The 23,312-nt window shown below is 40.7% G+C and overlaps 1 protein-coding gene across 1 annotated transcript in view; it reads right to left on the reverse strand.

Moving 5' to 3' along the window:
• CCDC148 (coiled-coil domain containing 148) overlaps positions 1–23,312 on the reverse strand; it is a gene marked incomplete at its 5' end in the record, with an annotated part of 67,706 nt that overhangs the window by 40,937 nt on the left and 3,457 nt on the right. Inside the window, 6 exon segments of the mRNA XM_076340610.1 lie at positions 5,747–5,929; positions 6,021–6,115; positions 6,376–6,539; positions 6,705–6,787; positions 7,690–7,793; positions 21,540–21,661. Of these exon segments, the coding sequence (XP_076196725.1) occupies positions 5,747–5,929; positions 6,021–6,115; positions 6,376–6,539; positions 6,705–6,787; positions 7,690–7,793; positions 21,540–21,661 (751 nt within the window).

Here is a 23,312-nt window from a genome sequence, read left to right on the forward strand (position 1 = left end):
ATCAGAATGGTGGCAACTTGATGATAACCAAGTATGACGAAACATTAAAATTACTATTCCCTAGTAATGAACACCTTGTTTCTTGCACTCTAAGTGTACTGCTTCTGTATTTTGTTTTTCTTTGAATAAATGTTAAAAATTACTCCTGTCTTTTATGCAGACAGCATCACAGTGAAGATGGCCAGGTAAGGAGAAATCACATCCTACCTCCTGCAGTAAACTCCAATAACATTATTGTGGCCATTAGTGCTACAAACACATCAAAACGGAGAGCTCTGCAGTAATAATGTTTGTATTGTATACAGAGAGATTTCAGTCACAAAAGAGTTTTTTAGGGGAAAATATGAAGCACTAATTCTTACCTGACCCTCTGTGGTAGTGCTTTTGAGTAGCTTATCTGTTTACCAATGGAGTAAAATGAAAGCAACACATAGAAAATTAACTTTAAGAAAGACTAAAGTGTCCACAGGTAGCAGTATCACATCACAGGACAAAGAGCTTACACTGACACTTTAGTCTTTGCTTTTCCATGCAAAAGAAAGGTCCACAATCTGCATTTGTTGACAGCTCTAGAATAATTCATAAAACGTAGCCATTAAAAAACAAAACTCAACAGCAACCTAAGTTCTCAGGAAAAGAACACCAACCAGCCAACTCGCAGTTAGCACTCCCAGAGGCGGTGAGCGGGGTATATCAAGTATCACTAAGTCATACCTTATCTTTTAGCCCATTGACTTCCCTGTTTACACAAGACTTCAAACACTTGCTGTGTGGGGATGTATCACAGTACAGCAGTGCAAGCTCATACACAAAAGCTCCCCACCACTCGTGCAGATACAGATTTAGGACTAGGAATACTATAGTAATAATCCTGACTTGGAGACTCATTAGTAGGCTAAAATTGATAAAGTTGTGGAAGGACACAACTTTCCCTCTACAAGCTTACATGAGTTAGATATATATTATTCACACTTTCCACCTATTTTCCTTTCTCATAAATTGTGTGAAATATCTGACAAACTATTTCTAGCACCCAGCTGTTTGCTATTAAATCCAGCCATCGTGAAAAAGAAATGGAGGTGGCTTCGAAACAGGGGAGAGAAATGATCTAGCTCCTGTAAAAAGTTTATTTGCAGCAACTGACAACTACCAAGCAAATGTTAGAGACAACATAAAAACTGAAATTACATTAGCAAAAGCAGAATAGCAATGAAAGTGTTTCTTTATAGGTGACTGCTTAAATTTCCCATGACAGACAATGAATATAGACATCTGAGCTGAGGTTTTTTCATACGCTAAGTCTAAAGAAGAAATAGTGCCCCAGAAAGTGAAACGGGGCTAAGGAATCCTTCAGAGAGGGAACGGTTGCAGTAATATCTTATAACCTTCAAGCTGCAGGTCTTGAACAGCAGGCACAGTTCTCCAAAGACAAGAGTCCCTGAGCTTTGACACAGAGGTGGTATTGGAAAGGTGTGCTATTTCTGCAACATTTACTGCCTCTAAGAAAAACATCTTGCAACTGATCCTCAGAAATTAACGTTTTAAACTCCTCCCTTTTCTCTAGAGGGAGCTTTTCTATGACATCAGTTCATTTATTAATTTTAGAATCTCTGTGTCATAATTAATTATTCTTTGCTATGATTTAAATCTCTTTCACTGCAACTGCTCCTACTGATGCTGAACTGAGTGAGTACAAAAATATTTTTTTTCCTTAACAACTAGCATTCTTGTCTTTCCAGACCCAGTATTTTATTTATTAGAAGAACCACCATAAAACCCTGCTAGCCTTTACTCAGAGGGAGTACCAGCCACACTAAGAGAGTGTTTACTAGTTTATGGGTTGGATTTTGAATTACCACTTGTAATTTCTGAAAGAAATCAGTAATCCTCTTCTGTGAGTCCTGATACACCTTGGTATGGTGCCATTTGGAACACATCATTTTAGTGACAGTAATGAGACAGTTCTAAGAGCTGAGATTCTCTTTTGTAACAATCTACCTCAGATATTTCTGACCATACAGGTTTCTGAACAAATACAGGTCTTCTGTCTATAAGAAGAGTAAGGCAGAGTAAGATACATCTTGGTCAGGGAACATTACACCATGAACTTGAGAGCAGGGAAAACCACAGATTCTGTGGTCTGAAGGCCAGTCTGGTGATCTCCTCTGCCTTCAGCACACAAGGGCAGATGCACCAGCTGCTGCATCAATTTCTGCCTCCTATATCTCACATATCCCTCCGACTTGTATACTCCTCTAATGGCCAGCTAACAATGAATCTCTGCACTACTCAGGAACAAGACGGAGAGATTAAGGTTTGTGGCAGATACTCTGGGGAGCAAATCAGCTATAGCTAGAGCTACAAGTAGTTTATTGTAAGCAGGGACAAACTGACTGCCAATGCCTTGGTTTGTCAGCTGTGCCAAAATTTGTCAGCTGTGCTGAGATTTTGTCAGCTGTTCATAGACAAATAGCAAAAAAAAAAAAAAAAAAAAAGAAGCAGCATGATCCAGCCCAGTGTATTCATAACCATTAAATGCATGGAGAATTTCAAAATATCCTGCCTGATTGAATTCAAGATATCTCCTCACTTAAACTTTTGTAAAATTCCAGAAAGGAAGACCTCACCTAAAATGAGTTTGAAAAGTGCCAACACATTTTATATTAATATTTAAGCTAATATCAGGCTTCTTCAGTGTCAAGATATTGACACACTTTTACAAGGCTGAATGCTTGACCCAAATTTTAAAGGTAGTTCTTGCTTTTCTTGTAGGTATCATTCTACTAGAAATCAGTACATTTTGTTTCAGAACTGAAACACAGCAATTGTCTTATATTCAACAACCCTGAAGCAGCTGTCTCCTTTGAAACAGATTTACCCAGCATTAATCCCTGGCTTTACACATTCTAAAGAATATAAACAATTCAGAAGGAAAACTACCCTCTCCACCCTATAATCCCCACATGTCCTTTGCAATAGCAATGTATACTTGATGCACTGCTGTCTTGTTGAATCTGCAGACACAGAGACTGCAACAATACCACCAAGTGAGATGTTAACCTCCCTGACTATTAATTATGTCATTGCCGACTGTTGTACCAGAAACATCCTGGTAATAGGCCTGAAAAGAGGAACTAAATTTACTTGACTTAATCCTAATATCCCATTCATTTGAAAGGATGCTGCAGAGGATACAGTGCTGAATATGCAATACTCCATTCATCCTTCAGTTATTTAAATAATTCAGACATCCTTGGAAATTGTGGCAAAAATATAATAGTGCTTAGAGAATCATCAGCTGTAACAAACACATCAGTTCCAAGTCCACAATTTGTAGGATAACTCAGGACTTGAGTATTTCCCAAACACAAAAATTTGTGTTTTAGCAGCAGTAGAAGTAGTGAATTTAGATTATAAAACATTATAATCCTATATTATGCTTGAAAAAACCAAATTCTTCTTCAGTTTCTAAAAGCAATAAACACTGTAATGTGCATTCTAGTAGGACTGAAAAGCACACAAAGAATATAGCAGACCAGAATATTATCTTATTCTGATTTTTCTTCTTTGGAAATTCTACACACATTTTCCAAATTTTCTGTTCCAGACAGTCTGAACAGTTAAACAATGAGATGTGTAACGCTGGAAGACTAGTATTAACTTAAGGTTTCTTTACTGTACATTCAAGCATATGATGGGAGAGGAAGAATGACAAAGAAGTAATCCTCAGATGAACTAAGTTATCATGTTCTCATATAGTCCTATTGTTCTACTGAGTAACTTCTCAAATTACAAAAATGAGAAAAAAAAATATATTGCAGGGGAATGCTTGGTATCTGAGTATAGAGCAATGACAGTTAATTGCAAAGGCTTCATTAAGGCTGTATTAATCAGTAGACTACATGGATACATATCAAGGTCAAAAATCTGTCACTCAATTTTTGACAGTATTTTCTGTGTTAGTTGGATCAAAGTTAGCTTGATGAATTATAGAATACTTAAATCACAAGGCTGTATCTTTGCAACTCGTAAAATATTTTCATGCAAATTAGCCAATATAAATGCAAGAAGCGACAAAGAATGTTGTGTCTTTTATAAAACCCAGATCTTGGAAGTAAGCAGTTCTACAAGAACAAAGTCTTGCTTTTTTTATTGAAAACACATTTTTAACATTGTTGTGGATAAAATCATAGAAACGTAAATGAGCAATACATTAAAGATTTGGAGGCCAGAAGGCAAACAAAATAGACCAAGATGGTCTTGATGTTACTTGATTATCAGTGCAAAATTAGCTAGCTCAAGACCTAAATTCAAACCTGACGTGATCAATGAAAATACCATGGTAGATTTTTTCAACCATTTTCATAGATTCTGTTGTCTACATTGATGTTTGTCTATTATTCAGTAGCACACATGCTGTGCGGATCAAGGGATTTAAATTTATTAATTTTCACCAAAATTGTGTTGATCATAAACTTTAACACAATTTTAATTAAAACCACTAGAAAGATTTTGTACATATTTAATGATTTAGTATTTGTCACAGATTTTCTCATAAAGGTTGTTAAAACTTCTTCCATAAAAGCAACTGTAGCAAAGGAACTGCTGTAAATTTGCCACTTGCTGCTTAATAAATGGTATAAATATAGGAAAGATCAGAACAATTTTTAATAAGTATCATATTATAATAGCTAGGACATTACAGTAACGATATACAGGTTTCAGGTAACAGAAGAAGAACCTACAGAATACCTGTACAAATTATACAAAAGATAAGTAGACTATAACATCACTTTCTATGGGATCCAACATCTTAAACCTGTTTCAGCACCCCCAAACTAATTCAGCAGCAGTGGCAGAAGATTTAAGTGCTGCACTGTAGGTGTATATAGAAAAAGAAGGAGATTTAGAAGCAACGTGTGATTGTTTTACCAAAGAAACTTAGGGACTTTCCTGCTCTCTCCACTTTCTTCTGCCCAGGCTTCAAACAATTCCACAGACCTTCCTATTCTCAGTCTTCTTGAAACCTGATGCCATTCTAAGCTAGAGGAATATCAGTAGATGGCAAAAAGAAGTCAAGGCTGGTCCAATATCTGCAACTCCGTATCTCCTGGACTCAAGTTAGCCTCAGTAGAAAAGCTAAGCTTTATATTATTAATATATAGGTACGTTACATTTCTAGATCATTGTGAATATTTATGTTCTTTCTATAAACTTTGTTTACAGAAAAATCTCTCCTCCTTTCAGTTATTCTGAATCAGAGCTACATACTTTTTTTACATTTCTTTGTGATGGGAATTACTGCAGTGATCCAAAATTTGTGAAAAGATTGGACCTATTTATCTGCTTTACAGATAAATACATTCTAGATCTCTCTCAGAAAGACTGTACTTTTCTGGCATAAATTTGATAGTGTAATCACCATACAGAAAGAATCATTTCTATTCATACAAAAGCATGTGAAGACGTTTGATGCACACCAGATTGTTGGTTCTTTAATCCACAAAACATTTTGCTTATTATTTCAGATGAGAGCTTTTGAAAGGACTGCCTCAATTCTCTCAGCTGTGCAAACAGTTACTGACTATTTAACCCCAGAGAGCTGGGCAGTACATCAACTGTTCTATGCCCTGCGTAAAATAGAACCAACTCTAATGGTAAAGCCAACTGCAGGATCTATAGATTACAAAATATATTATATTTATTTTATACCCAACAAAAGAAATCCAGAAACAGCTGTCATTACCTATATAAAACTTTTAACTGTTGATCAATCTCTTGAAGCTTAGACCAGTACCCACTTGCAAGCTTTTGGTATTCATTGGTAACTAAGGTCTTCAAATCAGGGTAGGGGCATTCCAAAGACAGTAGTGCTGAAGGAACTTCAAGGAAAAGTCCATTTTCCTCTTCAAAAGAATGTGCTAATGCCCATGATGAAAAAATGCTACTCAGCAGACTACTCTGCATTATATTTTCTCTCTCAAAAAATTGCTAACTAAATGTACAAGGAAAAGCTTACTTTTGTTTTATAGTCTTCAAGCTCTCTTTCCAAAGCTAGACTTTCAAGGATAAGGAATTCCAAAATTGCCTTCTGTTGCTTCTTCACAAATTTGATCTATTTCATGAAATATGTTACTGTTACCTCTTTATCTTGTTATAATAAGAAAGCTTTTATTTAGAAACAAAGAGCCTGATTTCCAGTTCTACACTGCTAGGCTTTTACAGATTTTAGTGAAGCAGATTTACACTACGGCAAGTACAGAGGTTACTGGATACTCTGAATGCGAGTTATATTCTCAAAGTATTACATAAAAAAAATGAAAATGCTAAAAATACGGTGATAATAAATTGTAAAAATTAAGTTAAAATACCAACCTGCTGTAACATCTCAGCTGGATTGAGCTTAGATTTCAGACAAGAGTCTTCTGAGAGGTAACACTGCATTTCAGATAGCCTGAATTTCAAATTCTCTTTTAGTTGCCAGATAGGAACTACAGTATTTGTTTGGTATGTATTCCGCTCCTTTGATAATTTATGCTCTATATCCAAATGAATCATAAAGCTTTCTCAAACACACAAAATATTACACAGCGCTGTGCTTTCTAAATCTAAACCTGTCAAGACAGTGATTTAAAAACACAAAGAAATAATCAAGATAATTTTGACTATAATAAATAATCAATAAATGAATAAAAAATTCTTACCCAAGCCCCTCATATCCAAAAAAAAGTTGTGCTTATGGCTTTCTTCATTAAGAAAAGTCTTTATTTCTGCTTCTGCTTTTTGCCTGGAAGGTATGAATATGAGTTTTACAGAAGCTTTAATTTCTTATTCATTAAGTTAAGAATGATAAACCTCAAACACTCTAACAATTAAGTAAAAAAGGGGGATTCTTTGCCTGGGAAGGTATGAAGTGCAGAACTTGGACATGAAGGTGGTATAGAAGCCACCCTCCTCTGAGCAAAAAGTGCTCTCATTGATCTGCTGTATATACAATATGCAAGCTAATAGACAACAACAATATTAATGTTCCCTGTTATAAGTGTGAACTCAATATGCACATCTAGAGACAAACTCTGAAGGAATTAAAAAGTATCTGAAAACTTCTGATACTGTGACAAATGGCTTTAAACTAAAGGGGAGTAGATTTAGACTAGATATAAGGAAGAAATCGTTTACGCTGAGGGTGGTGAAACACTGAAACAGGTTGCCCAGAGACGTGGTGGATGCCCCATCCCTGGAAACATTCAAGGTCAGGTTGGACAGGGCTCTGAGCGACCTGATCTAGTTGAAGATGTCCCTGCCCGCGGCAGGGGGGTTGGACTACATGACCTTTAAAGGTCCCTTCCAACCCAAACCATTCTATGATTCTATGAAATACATGCTCTTCAGTATGCTCTTCAATACATGTTGATAGGTCAAACTAAACAGCTATGAGATCATCATTGAGAGGTACATGCAGAACAACATCCACTCTATTCTGCCCTCCCTTTATGTGTTCTCTTCATGTCTACAGACCCCTTTCAATGTAGATCACAAACTCTCATGCCCTGCACAAAAAATTATCTTCAGTCCAGGTATTTTAATCTTTTCCTCTGAATGTCCCTTGAATCAAGTATGCCACACCAGAATCTCTGTCTACTGAAATATTTCTTTAACAATGGCTAATTAAGATTCCTCAGCTCTTACCTGTTCTCACTCAGTCTTTCATGCTCTTGCCACCACACTTGCCGATGCTGTTTCAGCAGCATTTGCTCTTTGTTAATTTTTGAAACTTGCTCTATTTTTTTAATCTGCAGGAAAAATTAAAGCTTGTAAGTATTTTGAATCTGTTCAATAGCTTTATCAAATGCCTTCATATGGAAACTTTTAACTACAGAATGGTGAACCTAAAAGCTTTTTTCAAAACTGTGTTTTTCTAAAGAACAACGGGTTCAAATGTAACCAGTTTTCATGAAAAAAATTTATTCCATTTCGAATCACAATTAAATGAGAGGAGAAAGTGAAAAAAAAAAAAAAAAAGGCAGTCCATTTTCTTCTTTACCTTTTTCTCCTTTTCTTTCCCATCCCTATTTCCCAGGAGGTGAACGGGGGGAAGATGAGCAGGAGAAAGAAAAATACACATTCTTATAGGTGGGAAGAAGAAAGAGTGAAAGTGTGTCTTTCAAGAAAAAGAATTTCAAAAATTGATTACTAAAAAAGAGTGCTTTTTCAAAATCTGTCCAATTAAAGAGGCTCTGAAACGGTCTGAGGGCTTCACAAAAATATTGCTTCCAACTTCAAATAAAATAGAAATACATGCTTTTGAGATAGCTGGAGTTACTGCTTAAACTAGAGGAAAAGCCGTCAGGGAAAGGCTGTTGAAGTGGTAGCCAGATGACTTTGACCAACCAACAGTGAAGGAAAAAGGATCAGAAGAAGTCTGTGGCTGCCAGAAGCCCCTGAGACAAGTCAGTTTTCTCTGATCCTCCTGCCATCATGACTGTCTTCTGGCCTCTCAGTGGATACTCAGGACAAAGCAGCATTTCAGTTCAGAATTGGCTCCTTTCCTGCTCCTTCTCTTTTTGCCACCTTGCCACCGCCTTCCTCCATAACACCAGACTTCATCCCTGCCCCAGCCAACTTCTAGTTGCAAAACCCCTTCTGATTCCAGAGGCTCCCACAATTCACACACACCCACCTTTTTTTTTTCCTCCCCAGACCTTCCTTCATGCAGATACATTATTCTACTGCAGAATGGTAACAAGACAAGAAAAAAAACTTTGGAAACTCTTGTCCTAGTTCATAACAGGGAGAAATGAATAAAGATCTCACTCCACATCTAGTTCAGGAAAGAAATGATGTTCTGAGTCAAAAATGCTGGTTTTCCACTTGGCTCAGGTGGAAGTAATCTCCTCTGTTTAAAATGCTTAGTCAACTTTCCTGCCTGGTGAAAGCTGGACAAAACCACACATTACCCCCTCTGCGTTCACATGCATAAGAATACAAAGAGCAAAACCCCCTACAGGCGTGTTCTCCGTCCCCTCCACCAGGCAGGTGATACCAGCAGGCTTCTCAAAGAGGAAAGTTGTAGAACCTTTCTTTGCAGCACTCATGCACAGGTAAGCAAGAATCCCATCACTTCTCGAATCACAGCCTCTCATTCACCCACCAACAAAGCTAAAACCTTACTTTAAAACAAAATACCTAAAATTTTGAAGCTAGTAACATTTACACCTCTCAAATGAATCTGTGTTTAATATATCTGGTTGAATATACCAGGTTTCTAGATAGTCACGTAAGGAAGAACCACTACTAGAATGTGGTTAATCCATTGTGCTTTTGCAGCAAACATGCTCTAGTGACATTATTCAGGTTAAAAATTGCAATACGTGCTATGGAGAGATTATCTGACTGTGAATGAGAAACGAGGTGTTTCTAGGAAGCTGCATATGTGACTGTGCTATAAGAGAGTGAAAACACCTGTTTTATGCTTTCAATCAGTATGTTACAATGCTTTTGAGTCAAAGATAATGTCTCCTTATTTTTATTGCTTACATATTTTCATGTTTAAAAAGTTACTTATAGCTTCCTCTTGTTACCATTAGGTGCTTAAAACCAGACTTCAGCAAACAGACTACTATAAAGTAATTTGAAAATACATACATCTTCAAATCAATTCTAAAACTAAAGTGAAACAAAAGTTGAAGTAGATCTGTATGTAAAGCTTAATATGCTCTTGAAATTATTTTATAGCAACAGCAATGACATTTATGTATAACTGCTGCAATATTGGCAACATTTTCTGTATGTGCTGTATTTTTCTTTCTTAAATGGTCAACAAATGATTTACCATTTGCTTCTTTGGTTCTACCTCAGTGGAGGAGTAACCCAGCACTTCAAGATTTGGATACCCTGAATCAGCAACAAAAAAGTCGTAGGTGGGAACACATTCTATTCTCTGTGGAGCTTTCAGCATATATATTTTACTACCTACTCAGTTGGAAAACACTTGAAAAGGTGAAATACCAAAAGACAGATGATGAAAAATTAGTTTAAAGCTTGAATGAATTCAGTAGAATTTTGTACTGCCAATCCATGAATATCTGCCAGAGCTTTTGACACGTTATACTTACATGCATTAAAGGAAGCAAAACTATAAAGAATGTATGTATTTTTCTCTCATTCACTGTCACCCTTTTCTATTTTAAACACAAAGAGGGGAGCATGAGCAACCCCCTTTTTTCTTGCAAGGCCTTCAGGATAGTAGTGTGAACTAGTAAATTATGCTTGTTGATACTGTATATATTCAATTTACTAAGATTTAAGAAACAGCATCAGAACAAAAAAAAGTATATGGTTATGTTGCTAACCAATATATTTCATTTAGTAACTTCTGTTCAAATAACTTCTAAATATGTTTTAGACATGAATATAAAGGATTTTTTTTTTTTAAAGAACTTTATCATAATCCCATATTTCTTCAGCAAATTTCCCTTTGACCTCTGCAATCCTGTCTGAATGAAGACTCTGAATTGTATTTTATACATGCCAAAGACATCAGATGATCAGGTCGCTTAGTCATCTACACAAGAAAACTTTAGTCACTGCATTTTGCATAGTTTCTATACTCTTCAGCATAGCCTTTCATTCCAAAGGCCATCCACAAAATTGCAACTGTTCAGAGGAACGGCCAAGGACTGGAGAGACAATAAATTGCCATGTTAGCACAGATTAATCATACAAAACTGTATTATCCTTATGCTGGATTTGCAGTTTTCTGAAAAAGCATTCAAATAACATTACTGCTGAAGGGGTCTGTTTCATATTGATAATTTTTTTCCTCTTCTATTTTGTTTCTCAGCCTAAAGGAACTATTTCAGCTGAATGTGTATCAGTGTCAATTTCTTCAGAAATTACTTCTTTCTGTGAATTTGATTTTTTTTTTTTTTTTTTTAAATCATGTAACACTCATCAGTGAAACAGTTATACACTGAAAGCAGTTTCATTCTCACAAGGAGTTATCACTCTACAGTGTTTCTGGATCAACATTTTACACTATATCCACACAACTTGAAAGGAAAACATACAGAGCCAGTAACACATGCTCCAGAGAGGTTGGAGACTTCTTGGACATCTGCATTTCTGGCAGTTTGACACAGACTCTCCTTCAAAGAAAGCACAATTTTGTAAAGAGAAGGTCTTAAAAACAGAAATCCAAAGAATGTTTCTGGACATCCACAGCTAAAACCAAAACCTGCTTATTCGTAACCACCTCCACCCTCCAACCCTGCCCCAACTTGTTGCAATATACAAGTACTTCTGCACAATCCAGTGTAAAAGAACATCCACATCTTGTCTGTCCCATTAAAAACAAGAAGTGCAACACTACAAATTCTGTTGTGGCTTAACAGCCACAGCATGATGATAAGCTGTATGGAAAAGACCTAAACTCATCAATAGGTTTCAAAGAATTTCTTTTCTCAAGACAAACGTGTTGAGATTAAAATATGTTATTTGCTGCCCACTGCAAAATCAGGAACAAACTATTTAGTGTACAGCTGGATGAGAACTAAGATGAGCCGCAGTCTTCTCATACATTTGGGTTTGCTGTTTAAGGAGCTTGTTCACAAAAATATTCCATGTTTTCCCTGTTGGTTTGTAGGTAATGTTGGAAGCAATCAAAACCACTCCCTCAGAATGGCACAAAAAAAAAAAAAAATTCATCAGCTCTCCAATGTTGTATGTAACCAAGACTGACAAGCCAGGTGATACATATTCATAGAGGACACACTGGGAAGCAAGATACAAAGACACTCAAGCACATCATCTTTTAAAAGCTACCTCAATTCAACCGGACTGGTTCTAGCCACTCTGTGATTTGCCCAATACTGTAGATCTCAGAACTCACACTACCTAGTCTGATTGCTAATTGCATGCTGTCACACAGCAGCTGGTCAATCTTACTGGAACCTGCAATGCAACCAAGTATCAGCAGCCAGCCCAGGTCCAGAAGTGCTGAAAAAAAGGTCCAGAAGCGTGCCACAAAGGCACATGAACGGCTCCACACTGAGGTCCAACAGGACCTAAGAGTTTAGTTGCCATGTCATGTGAAAGCTAAACTGTTTCTCAAAGAGATGTACCTCTGGAGGCAGAAGAGCTGTGTTTGTGCAGCACTGAACCTAAGCTAGTAAACCAGGCTAAATACAAATCTGCTGGCTACATCAATGGCAAAGGTAAACTGCGTTCCAGATAAAGAAGGCACATGAGAGTTGACATGACATTAAATAGATCTCATACAACAGCTCTGCTTTGGAATGTGACCCAAAGAAGAGACATCATGACTGGCAGGCTAGCATCCTGTGTGTTTAAAGTAAAATCTTCCTTGATGTTGTGGAAAAAGTATATTTTCATTCCTGCAAGTGTAAAACCAATAAAGCTTTGTAAGAATAGAATTTCATTTTTACAAAGTCTCTTTTCAAAGCAGTGATATACATTATTGATTTTAGTATTATGTTAAAATAAAGATGGGGAAATTTTTTGAAGGACAGGAGTAAGAAAGAGAATACAATGATGCTCTGAAGTCCTGCTTAGGTTTCTGGCAGAAGAAAAGAACAAAAGCCAATCTGCATTCTTGCATTTGCTTGCCTAAAGGTAGTCTAAAGCTAAGCAAATTGGAACAGATTCATACATGAGTGGTTTATCTGCAGTTAGTTCTAGTATCAAGTTGTCAAATTTAATTTACCTGTTACATAGACTTGTATTAACATCAGTAAGTATAATCAATACCATTACTCAAAATACTTGAAAATTTTAACTCCTTTGGGTTTTCTTATGAGGGCTTTTTCCTTTATTATTCCAGGGGGATGGTGGGGGGGTGTACTATAATGATGAAGGTATGCAGTATTGTAGAGTAAACTATGTCTGAGCTATACCTTAATCTTTCCAGTTCTCCCTTTACATTTTCTCTAATATTTGGTCCTTCTACAAAGGTAAAACTCTCTCATGAAGTTTGGTATATACCTAATGTAAAGGATGAAATGAGGCTGGCTGGAGAGCTACCAGTGTTCACCCTGTCCTCCCCCATATTTAGAGACTGGTCCCCACTTTCCATGTTCTTTCTTGGGTTTACAAATTCTTCTCTTCACCTTGTACTCTAATTACCTTGCACATCATTGAAGACTTTGGGTGTATCATTGCCAAAAATGCTTCCAAAATTGTATCTCCTTTCTTAATATAGAAAATTGCTTTGCTATTTTCAACTTATATGGTACCATCCACTGTTGCATGGATTTATTAAATGTTGTCCTGGTTTCGGCAGGGATAGAGTTAATTTCTTTTCTAGTAGCTGGTACAGTGTTTTGGATTTAGGATGAGAACAAAGTTGATAACGCACCGATGTTTTAGTTGTTGCTAGGTAATGCTTACACTAGCCAAGGACTTTTCAGCTTCCCATGTTCTACCGACTGAGAAGGCTGAAGGTGCACAAGAAGCTGGGAGGGGGCACAGCCAAACTGGCCAAAGGGACATTCCATACCATGTGACGTCATGCTCAGTACATAAACTGGGGAAAGCTGGCCGGGGGGGCCGCTGCTCGGGGACTGGCTGGGCATCGGTCGGCGGGTGGTGAGCAATTGTACTGTGCATCACTTGCTTTGTGTATTATTATTATTATTATCATATTATTATTATTATCATTTTATTTCAATTATTAAACTGTTTTTATCTCAACCCATGAGTTTTTCTAACTTGTGCTCTTCCAATTCTCTCCCCCATCCCACCGGGTGGGGGGGGGAGTGAGCGAGCGGCTGCGTGGTGCTTAGTTGCCGACTGAAGTTAAACCACGACAGTCCTTTTTTTTGGCGCCCAACGTGGGGCTCGAAGGGTTTGAGATAATAACAGGTTAACCGGAGCGTATTAAAGAACTTATATCTGTTAGTAGTTGTGGGTCACAATGTTGGTTTCTCTGTTCTCAATATTGATTTGTATAATCTGCATCGCGCTCTTTTTCCTGCTGTACATGTTAAAGATTGGTGTTGGGTTTTGCAGTTTGCTGTGGTCTGCAGTGAATAGTAATGTCTCGCTTGTGAGGTTTGTTTTTAGAACATTGACCTTGACATTAGTGTGGTATGTAAACTTCGCAATGAAGCCGTTACTGTACCACGGAGATCATTTCGTGGAGACAACTAGCAATTGCAGTAACTTTTCTGAGAGTTTTTTTACGGAGGAAATACAGAATGGCAGGGTCACTACCTTCTTCTATAATGTTTCCTCCTTCATTACAGTAATTTTTCAGTATTTTGAACATCCTTGGGCAGTTAAGATACTTCTATTAATACTTCTTGGGAATACTGTTTCGGTTTTGTCTAAAGTTGGTAAGCAATTTAAGAATATCATCCAGAGGTCTGCCCCAAGGCTGAATAATTATGAGTGGCAGGGTGTGTGGGACAAGATGGGCAAGTACCTAGGCCAATGGGCACCCCCAGTGTTTTGGAACTTCACCCCTGAGCAAGTGCAGAATCCTGAAAAGTTAGTAGAATATTTGGAAAAAGTATGCTGTCACCCTGGCAACTCCAGAGAGATGCAGCTCATTGCAACGTGCTGGGGCCTGGCCCATGCCTACCGAGCCCTGTTCAACACCATTCAGTGCCCTCAAAGGGAAGGGAAGGTCTCTGGCTCTGACAGTAAAACGACACGCACTGCGGCCACTCAGACCCGGGCAACGCGCCCTGCGGCCACTCCGACCCCAGCGACAGGCCGTGCAGCCACTCAGACCCCGGCAACAGGCCCTGCGGCCACTCAAACCCCAGCGACATGCACTACGGCCACTCAGACCCCGGCGACATGCACTGCGGCCACTCAGACCCTGGCGACATGCACTGCGGCCACTCCAATCCCGGCGACATGCACTGCAGCCACTCAGACCCCGGCGACATGCACTGCGGCCACTCAGACCCCGGCGACATGCACTGCGGCCACTCAGACCCCGGCGACATGCACTGCGGCCACTCAGACCCCGGCGACATGCACTGCAGCCACTCAGACCCCGGCGACATGCACTGCGGCCACTCAGACCCTGGCGACATGCACTGCGGCCACTCCAATCCTGGCGACATGCACTGAGGCCACTCAGACCCCGGCGACATGCACTGCGGTCACTCAGACCCCGGCGACAGGCCCTGCGGCCACTCAGGCTCCGGTGACATGCACTTGCACTGTGGCCACTCCAACCCCGGCGACAGGCCCTGCGGCCACTCAGACTCCGGTGACATGCACTTGCACTGCAGTCACTCAGACCCCGGCAACAGGCCCTGCGGCTACTCGGACTCCGGTGACATGCACTTGCACTGCGGCCACTCCAACCCCGGCGACATGCACTGCGACCACTCCAACCCCGGCAACAGGCCCTGTGGCTGAACCAAAGAACCAGCCTGTGCCGGTATCAGTCGCCCCTGTACACAAGAAGAAATTTTGGAAGCGGAAGTCGGCTCGTTTAGTAAGGGAGGAAGAAGCTTCTTCTAAAAGGGAACCGGAGGAAGAACTGTACGAGTACCCTGGAGAAGGGCCATCACGAGAACGGGAGGAGGAGAGCCGGCCGCTGATCGGGGAGGAGGAAGAGGAAGAACTCATAAACGAGGCAGTGACCACCCGATCTCTATCCCTGAGTGAGCTGCGAGATATACGAAAAGATTTCAGCCGTCGTCCAGGTGAGCATATTGTCACCTGGCTGCTCCGATGCTGGGATAATGGGGCCAGTAGCCTGGAATTAGAGGGTAGGGAAGCCAAGCAGCTGGGATCCCTTTCTAGGGAAGGGGGCATTGATAAAGCAATTGGAAAAGGGACACGTATCCTCAGCCTTTGGAGGCGACTCTTGTCAAGCGTGAAGGAAAGGTATCCCTTTAAGGAAGATGTCATATGTCGCCCAAGCAAGTGGGCCACCATGGAGAAGGGTATCCAGTTTCTGAGAGAATTAGCTGTGCTGGAGGTGATTTATGGTGACCTGAACAATAAACAACTATCCAAAGATCCAGACGAAGTCAAGTGCACACGACCCATGTGGCGGAAGTTTATAAGGAGCTCACCATCGTCATACGCCAATTCATTGGCAGTGATGACCTGGAAAGATGGAGAGGAACAAACAGTGGATGAATTGGCTAGTCAACTCCGGCAATACGAGGAAAGTCTTTCTTCCTCCATCGTCTCGGCTGTGGAGAAACTGTCCGAAAAACTGTCCCGGGAGATCCAGCAACTCAGAGAGGATAGGTCCTACTCCTCACCTGTACGGACCAGTATCTCGGCTATTAGAAGTAAGCGTTCTTTTGCTCAAGAAAGAGAATATAAAGGGTACACACCACGGGGCACCCTATGGTTTTATCTGCGTGACCACGGAGAGGACATGAGGAAGTGGGATGGGAAACCTACCGCAGCCCTAGGGGCACGGGTACGCGAATTGCAAGGGAAAACAATCACAGAAAGAGGTTCTTCCAGGAAAATTGCTGCTCCAGTTTCCAGCGGGCAGTTCCCCAGAGAGAGTAGAAGGGCTGATCTTACTCTTGATCTTAATGAAGAAACTTCTGACCCGTACGTACAAGAAATGAGAAATGAGTACTGTGATGAGGATTAGAGGGGCCCTGCCTCCAGCCAGGGGGAGGAAAGGGACAACCGGGTTTACTGGACTGTGTGGATTCGGTGGCCTGGCACGTCAGACCCACAGAAGTATAAGGCTCTGGTAGACACCGGTGCACAGTGTACCCTAATGCCATCAAGCTATATAGGGGCAGAACCCATCTGTATTTCTGGGGTGACGGGGCGATCCCAACAGCTAACTGTATTGGAAGCCGAAGTGAGTCTAACTGGGAACGGGTGGCAGAAGCACCCCATTGTGACTGGCCCAGATGCTCCGTGCATCCTTGGCATAGACTACCTCAGGAGAGGGTATTTCAAGGACCCAAAAGGGTACCGGTGGGCTTTTGGTATAGCTGCCTTGGAGATGGAGGAAATTAAACAGCTGTCTACCTTGCCTGGTCTTTCGGAGGACCCCTCTGTTGTGGGGTTGCTGAAGGTCGAAGACCAACAAGTGCCAATTGCTACCACCACAGTGCACCGGCGGCAATATCGCACCAACCGAGACTCCCTGATTCCCATCCATAAGCTGATTCGTCGACTGGAGAGCCAAGGAGTGATCAGCAAGACCCGCTCACCCTTTAACAGTCCCATATGGCCAGTGCGGAAGTCTAATGGAGAGTGGAGACTAACAGTAGACTATCGTGGCCTAAATGAAGTCACGCCACCGCTGAGTGCCGCTGTGCCAGACATGCTAGAACTTCAATACGAACTGGAGTCAAAGGCAGCCAAGTGGTATGCCACAGTTGATATTGCTAATGCGTTTTTCTCAATCCCTTTGGCAGCAGAGTGCAGGCCACAGTTTGCTTTCACTTGGAGGGGCGTTCAGTACACCTGGAACCGACTGCCCCCGGGGTGGAAACACAGCCCTACCATTTGCCATGGACTAATCCAGACTGCACTAGAACAGGGTGGAGCTCCAGAACACCTGCAATACATTGATGATATCATCGTGTGGGGCAACACAGCAGGAGAAGTTTTTGAAAAAGGGAAGGAAATAGTCCAAATCCTGCTGAAGGCCGGTTTTGCCATAAAACAAAGTAAGGTCAAGGGACCTGCACAGGAGATCCAATTTTTAGGAATAAAATGGCAAGATGGACGTCGTCAGATCCCAATGGATGTGATCAACAAAATAACAGCCATGTCTCCACCAACTAGCAAAAAGGAAACACAAGCTTTCTTAGGCGTCGTGGGTTTTTGGAGAATGCACATTCCAAATTACAGTCTGATTGTAAACCCTCTCTATCAAGTGACCCGGAAGAAGAACGATTTCAAATGGGGCCCTGAGCAACGACAAGCTTTTGAACAAATTAAACGGGAGATAGTTCATGCAGTAGCCCTGGGGCCAGTCCGGGCAGGGCAAGAGGTAAAAAATGTGCTCTATACCGCAGCCGGGGAGAACGGCCCTACCTGGAGCCTCTGGCAGAAAGCACCAGGGGAGACTCGAGGTCGACCCCTAGGGTTTTGGAGTCGGGGATACAGAGGATCCGAGGCCCGCTATACTCCAACTGAAAAAGAGATATTAGCAGCATATGAAGGGGTTCGAGCTGCTTCAGAAGTGATCGGCACTGAAGCACAGCTCCTCCTGGCACCACGACTGCCGGTGCTAGGCTGGATGTTCAGAGGGAGGGTCCCCTGTACACATCATGCAACTGATGCTACATGGAGTAAGTGGGTCGCACTGATCACACAACGGGCTCGAATAGGAAACCCCAGTCGCCCAGGAATCCTGGAAGTGATCATGGATTGGCCAGAGGGCAAAGATTTTGGAATATTGCCAGAGGAGGAGGTAACGCGTGCTGAAGAGGCCCCAATGTATAATGAACTACCAGAAAATGAGAAGCAATATGCCCTGTTCACTGATGGGTCCTGTCGTCTTGTGGGAAAACATCGGAGGTGGAAAGCTGCTGTATGGAGTCCTATGCGACAAGTTGTAGAAACTGCTGAAGGAGAAGGTGAATCGAGCCAATTTGCAGAAGTAAAGGCCATCCAGCTGGCTTTAGACATTGCTGACCGAGAAAAGTGGCCAGTGCTCTATCTCTATACTGACTCATGGATGGTGGCAAATGCCCTGTGGGGGTGGTTGCAGCAATGGAAGCAGAGCAACTGGCAGCGCAGAGGCAAACCCATCTGGGCTGCCGCATTGTGGCAAGATATTGCTGCCCGGGTGGAGAACCTGGTTGTAAAAGTCCGTCACGTAGATGCTCACGTACCCAAGAGTCGGGCCACTGAAGAATATCAAAATAACCAGCAGGTGGATCAGGCTGCTAAGATTGAAGTGGCTCAGGTGGATCTGGACTGGCAACATAAGGGTGAATTATTTCTAGCTCGGTGGGCCCATGACACCTCAGGCCACCAAGGAAGAGATGCAACATATAGATGGGCTCGTGATCGAGGGGTGGACTTGACCATGGACACTATAGCCCAGGTTATCCATGAATGCGAAACATGCGCTGCAATCAAACAAGCCAAGCGGTTAAAGCCTTTTTGGTATGGAGGACGATGGTTGAAATATAAATATGGGGAGGCCTGGCAGATCGATTATATCACACTCCCACAAACCCGCCAAGGCAAGCGCCACGTGCTTACAATGGTGGAGGCAACCACCGGATGGCTGGAAACATATCCTGTGCCCCATGCCACCGCCCGGAACACTATCCTGGGCCTTGAAAAGCAAGTCCTATGGCGACATGGCACCCCAGAAAGAATTGAGTCAGACAATGGGACTCATTTCCGAAACAACCTCATAGACACCTGGGCCAAAGAGCACGGCATTGAGTGGGTGTATCACATCCCCTATCATGCACCAGCCTCTGGGAAAATTGAACGATACAATGGACTGTTAAAGACTACGCTGAGAGCAATGGGTGGCGGGACGTTCAAACATTGGGATACGCATTTAGCAAAGGCCACCTGGTTAGTCAACACTAGGGGATCTGCCAATCGAGCAGGCCCTGCCCAGTCAGAACTTTTACGTACTGTAGATGGGAATAAAGTTCCTGTAGTGCACATAAAAAATATGCTGGGGAAGACAGTCTGGGTTATTCCTGCCTCAGGCAGAGGCAAACCCATCCATGGGATTGCTTTTGCTCAAGGACCTGGGTGCACTTGGTGGATAATGCGGGAGGATGGGGAAGTCCGATGTGTACCTCAAGGGGATTTGATTTTGGGTGAGAATAGCCAATGATCTGAATTATGTGATGTTAAGTACTAATTATAGTTATAATAGTTATACTAATAATACACAGATATACTAATAATACTAATAATATTATATGCCATACTAATGTTATTACAATAAGAATCACCCAGACTAATGAAGAATAACTTCAGTGAAACCAAGCAAAGCACAGTGATGATGGTACCAGAACTGGCTTCAACATGGAACAATCCAACACCACATACCATCTCCATTTTTCCTGCCCTGAAAGATTATTATGACAGATGGAGCCCGAAGTCATGGACTAAATGAACTCACCGAACATTTTAGAGGGATGGCCCACAGACGAAGGGAATGATATCTCTGTGTGTGTATATATATATATATATATAAAGGGGTGGTGATTAATGAAAATGTACTGGAAAATATGAGACTTGAGCATGACGCAGATGGTATAGAATAAGGGGTGGATATTGTCCTGGTTTCGGCAGGGATAGAGTTAATTTCTTTTCTAGTAGCTGGTACAGTGTTTTGGATTTAGGATGAGAACAAAGTTGATAACGCACCGATGTTTTAGTTGTTGCTAGGTAATGCTTACACTAGCCAAGGACTTTTCAGCTTCCCATGTTCTACCGACTGAGAAGGCTGAAGGTGCACAAGAAGCTGGGAGGGGGCACAGCCAAACTGGCCAAAGGGACATTCCATACCATGTGACGTCATGCTCAGTACATAAACTGGGGAAAGCTGGCCGGGGGGGCCGCTGCTCGGGGACTGGCTGGGCATCGGTCGGCGGGTGGTGAGCAATTGTACTGTGCATCACTTGCTTTGTGTATTATTATTATTATTATCATATTATTATTATTATCATTTTATTTCAATTATTAAACTGTTTTTATCTCAACCCACGAGTTTTTCTCACTTGTGCTCTTCCAATTCTCTCCCCCATCCCACCGGGTGGGGGGGGAGTGAGCGAGCGGCTGCGTGGTGCTTAGTTGCCGACTGAAGTTAAACCACGACAAATGTCTCTAAGATCAGACTTACAGAAAAAAAGAGTACGTGAAATTGCATTAGTGGATGGAGAAAATCTGGTACTTAGTCTTCTTTCCAGTTTGACAGCCCCGACTTTTGCTTCTTCTTCAGTTCTGCTGGTGACCCTGCTTTGTCCACACATTATAAATCACCATTCTTAATAAGAGGTAAAGTTTTCATTAAACTTTACAAGTATTAAATAGACTACCTTCTTATTTACCATTTAGGCAATTCTGCAGCTATTTATACCTTTCTAACTGTCTAGCTCTACATTTACATTTTATGGATATAAAACCCTTTTAATTTTCTTTTCAATATCTACCTCAGCTTGACTTTTGGAAATCCTCACTTCATATCTTTTTGTTTTGTTTTCTTCCTTTCTGGATCAACCTCCCCTTCCCATTTATCCCTGTAAGTTCTTCATTACCCCCAGTATTTTGAGTAGTTTATGTAATGAGTCTGGATGAATTTCCTCAAAGCACTCAAATACAAACTTTTCCTGTCTTTTTGGGAGGCAGAATCCATACATATTTTGCATCTCTGATTCAAAGAAATTCCACACTTTGACATTAACGTATCCAACTCACAATAACACTGTGATAAACTCTCATCTTTTGCCCCCTTTTGCTGAATACTGTTACAGCAATCTGTTATCCCTATTCATTCTCAGATTCCTTGGGGCAGTGAAAAGAAATACGATCACTGAATTTTAAAATCATTCACATTACAATTAATATAAAAATCATACCTTTAATTGAATTTTTGCAGATGCCATTTTTTCTACTGCAGCAAGTTCATACAGATGTTTGTAGCCAACAGGTTTATACTTCTGGCTGCAAAGACCATTTCTCATAGGAACAACCAGATTTTCTAGTTATCACATGAAACACAGTAATTTCAAATTCTGGAGAAATATTTTAAGCGTGAGTCATAAAATGAAAGCATTATAGACAGAGATTAGAAACAGTATATTTTAAACATTAAAAGTTTCCATAACAAGGAGATTGTTAGTTGGTGAATAAGAATTTGAAACAAACATAAGCTAGTAGAAATTATATAAGAAACATTAACCATTTGTCTGTTTACAAAGAGTTTATTTTAAAAGGTTTTTTTATATGTGAACTTCAAGAATAATTCACTTTAAACTGGGTTTACTGGAATTTTAGGAAGTTCTAATACAGAAATACATAAGTTTCAATATATGCATTCTTATTTCACAAATTGGAAAACTACCTCAGTATTTATTGTAATCTATGGATTGAGCAATAGGAGTAATTTTTTTCTAAAAGGTGTATAAACTACTGATTATATGTAAACAGAATGAGTTGCAATTACATTTTCCATTGAATCTCCAGCCATAAGAACAGCATAATTTCTCTATTAAACTTCTCTAGGCCCCTGGGAAAACAATGTACTTCCTTAATAAAGAGAAAGGCACTAAATTGCAAGGAAAACATCGTACTTGGTTTCTGCTGCATGCAGGATGGATTATAATGTCCACTTTCTGCAGTCCTATCATCAGTATTTGAAAGACCGTGACAGTATTGAAAGACTGTTGTCTAACAAAACCCAGAGGAAATAGTTTTGCTGAAAAAGCATTTGAAGTCAATAAAGATTTAACTAAGCTGGTCTTTCACCACACAGTGAAGATAACTTACAATGATCCCTTTAAGCAGTTTCACTGAGGGATTGCCATATTCGCCAAACAACAGTTACCTCAAGTTTACCATGGAGTCCTACTTTGAGCTTATGTTCATGTTCCTAAAATACACTACCTTTATTTCTCTTCCCCTTCACCAACTTCTTAAGAATGACAACTTCCACCATTTCATGGTCACTTTAATCCAAAGCATATTATGTATACACTTAAAACTGGGTGAGGCAAGGACTGAGAAGACCAGCAGCCATATCAGAACTAATCCAGAAAACCGAGGCTGCAAATCCTGTCTGAACAAGATTTGTGAGCAGAAAAAGAGAAGCATGCTCAAGGTAACCTCAGATACACAGCTGCCTAATATTAATCAACAGATTTTCCTGGTCTATTGGTCTGCGCCAGACTCCCATAAAAACAGAACTGCATCTTTCTTCCCCTCTAATCATCATCTACAGTTTCCACAGGCAATCCCTTTGCTGTTTCCACTCTCTGAACTTGAGAGGGTACACCACCTACATAGAGGAAGGCTTTCTCCTTTCCTCCTGCTTGTCAATCCTGCTTTCCTCTCCACTAATCTCAACATGCGAAGGATTCTACCAAATCAGTGTTATGCCAACCAGGTTATAGCTTTGATCTTGTATTATGACTACTTTTTTATTCTCTATATACCTTACACAAAAAATGTTCAGTAGTTTGATCCACTAATTTCTTCCATTTTATCCCTCCTATGAGCTTAGTATGAATAATCTCCTTTCTCCCATTTTTTAGGCCTTTAGGTAGCTTTGTTCATCTGTGGGCTTTTATGATCAATCCAAATTTAAAGTTCTCATCCCTAAGTTAGGAAGATTTTACGTGAAGATTTTTTTT

Source organism: Aptenodytes patagonicus, chromosome 6 (assembly GCF_965638725.1).
Source record: "Aptenodytes patagonicus chromosome 6, bAptPat1.pri.cur, whole genome shotgun sequence".
NCBI lineage: Eukaryota > Metazoa > Chordata > Aves > Sphenisciformes > Spheniscidae > Aptenodytes > Aptenodytes patagonicus.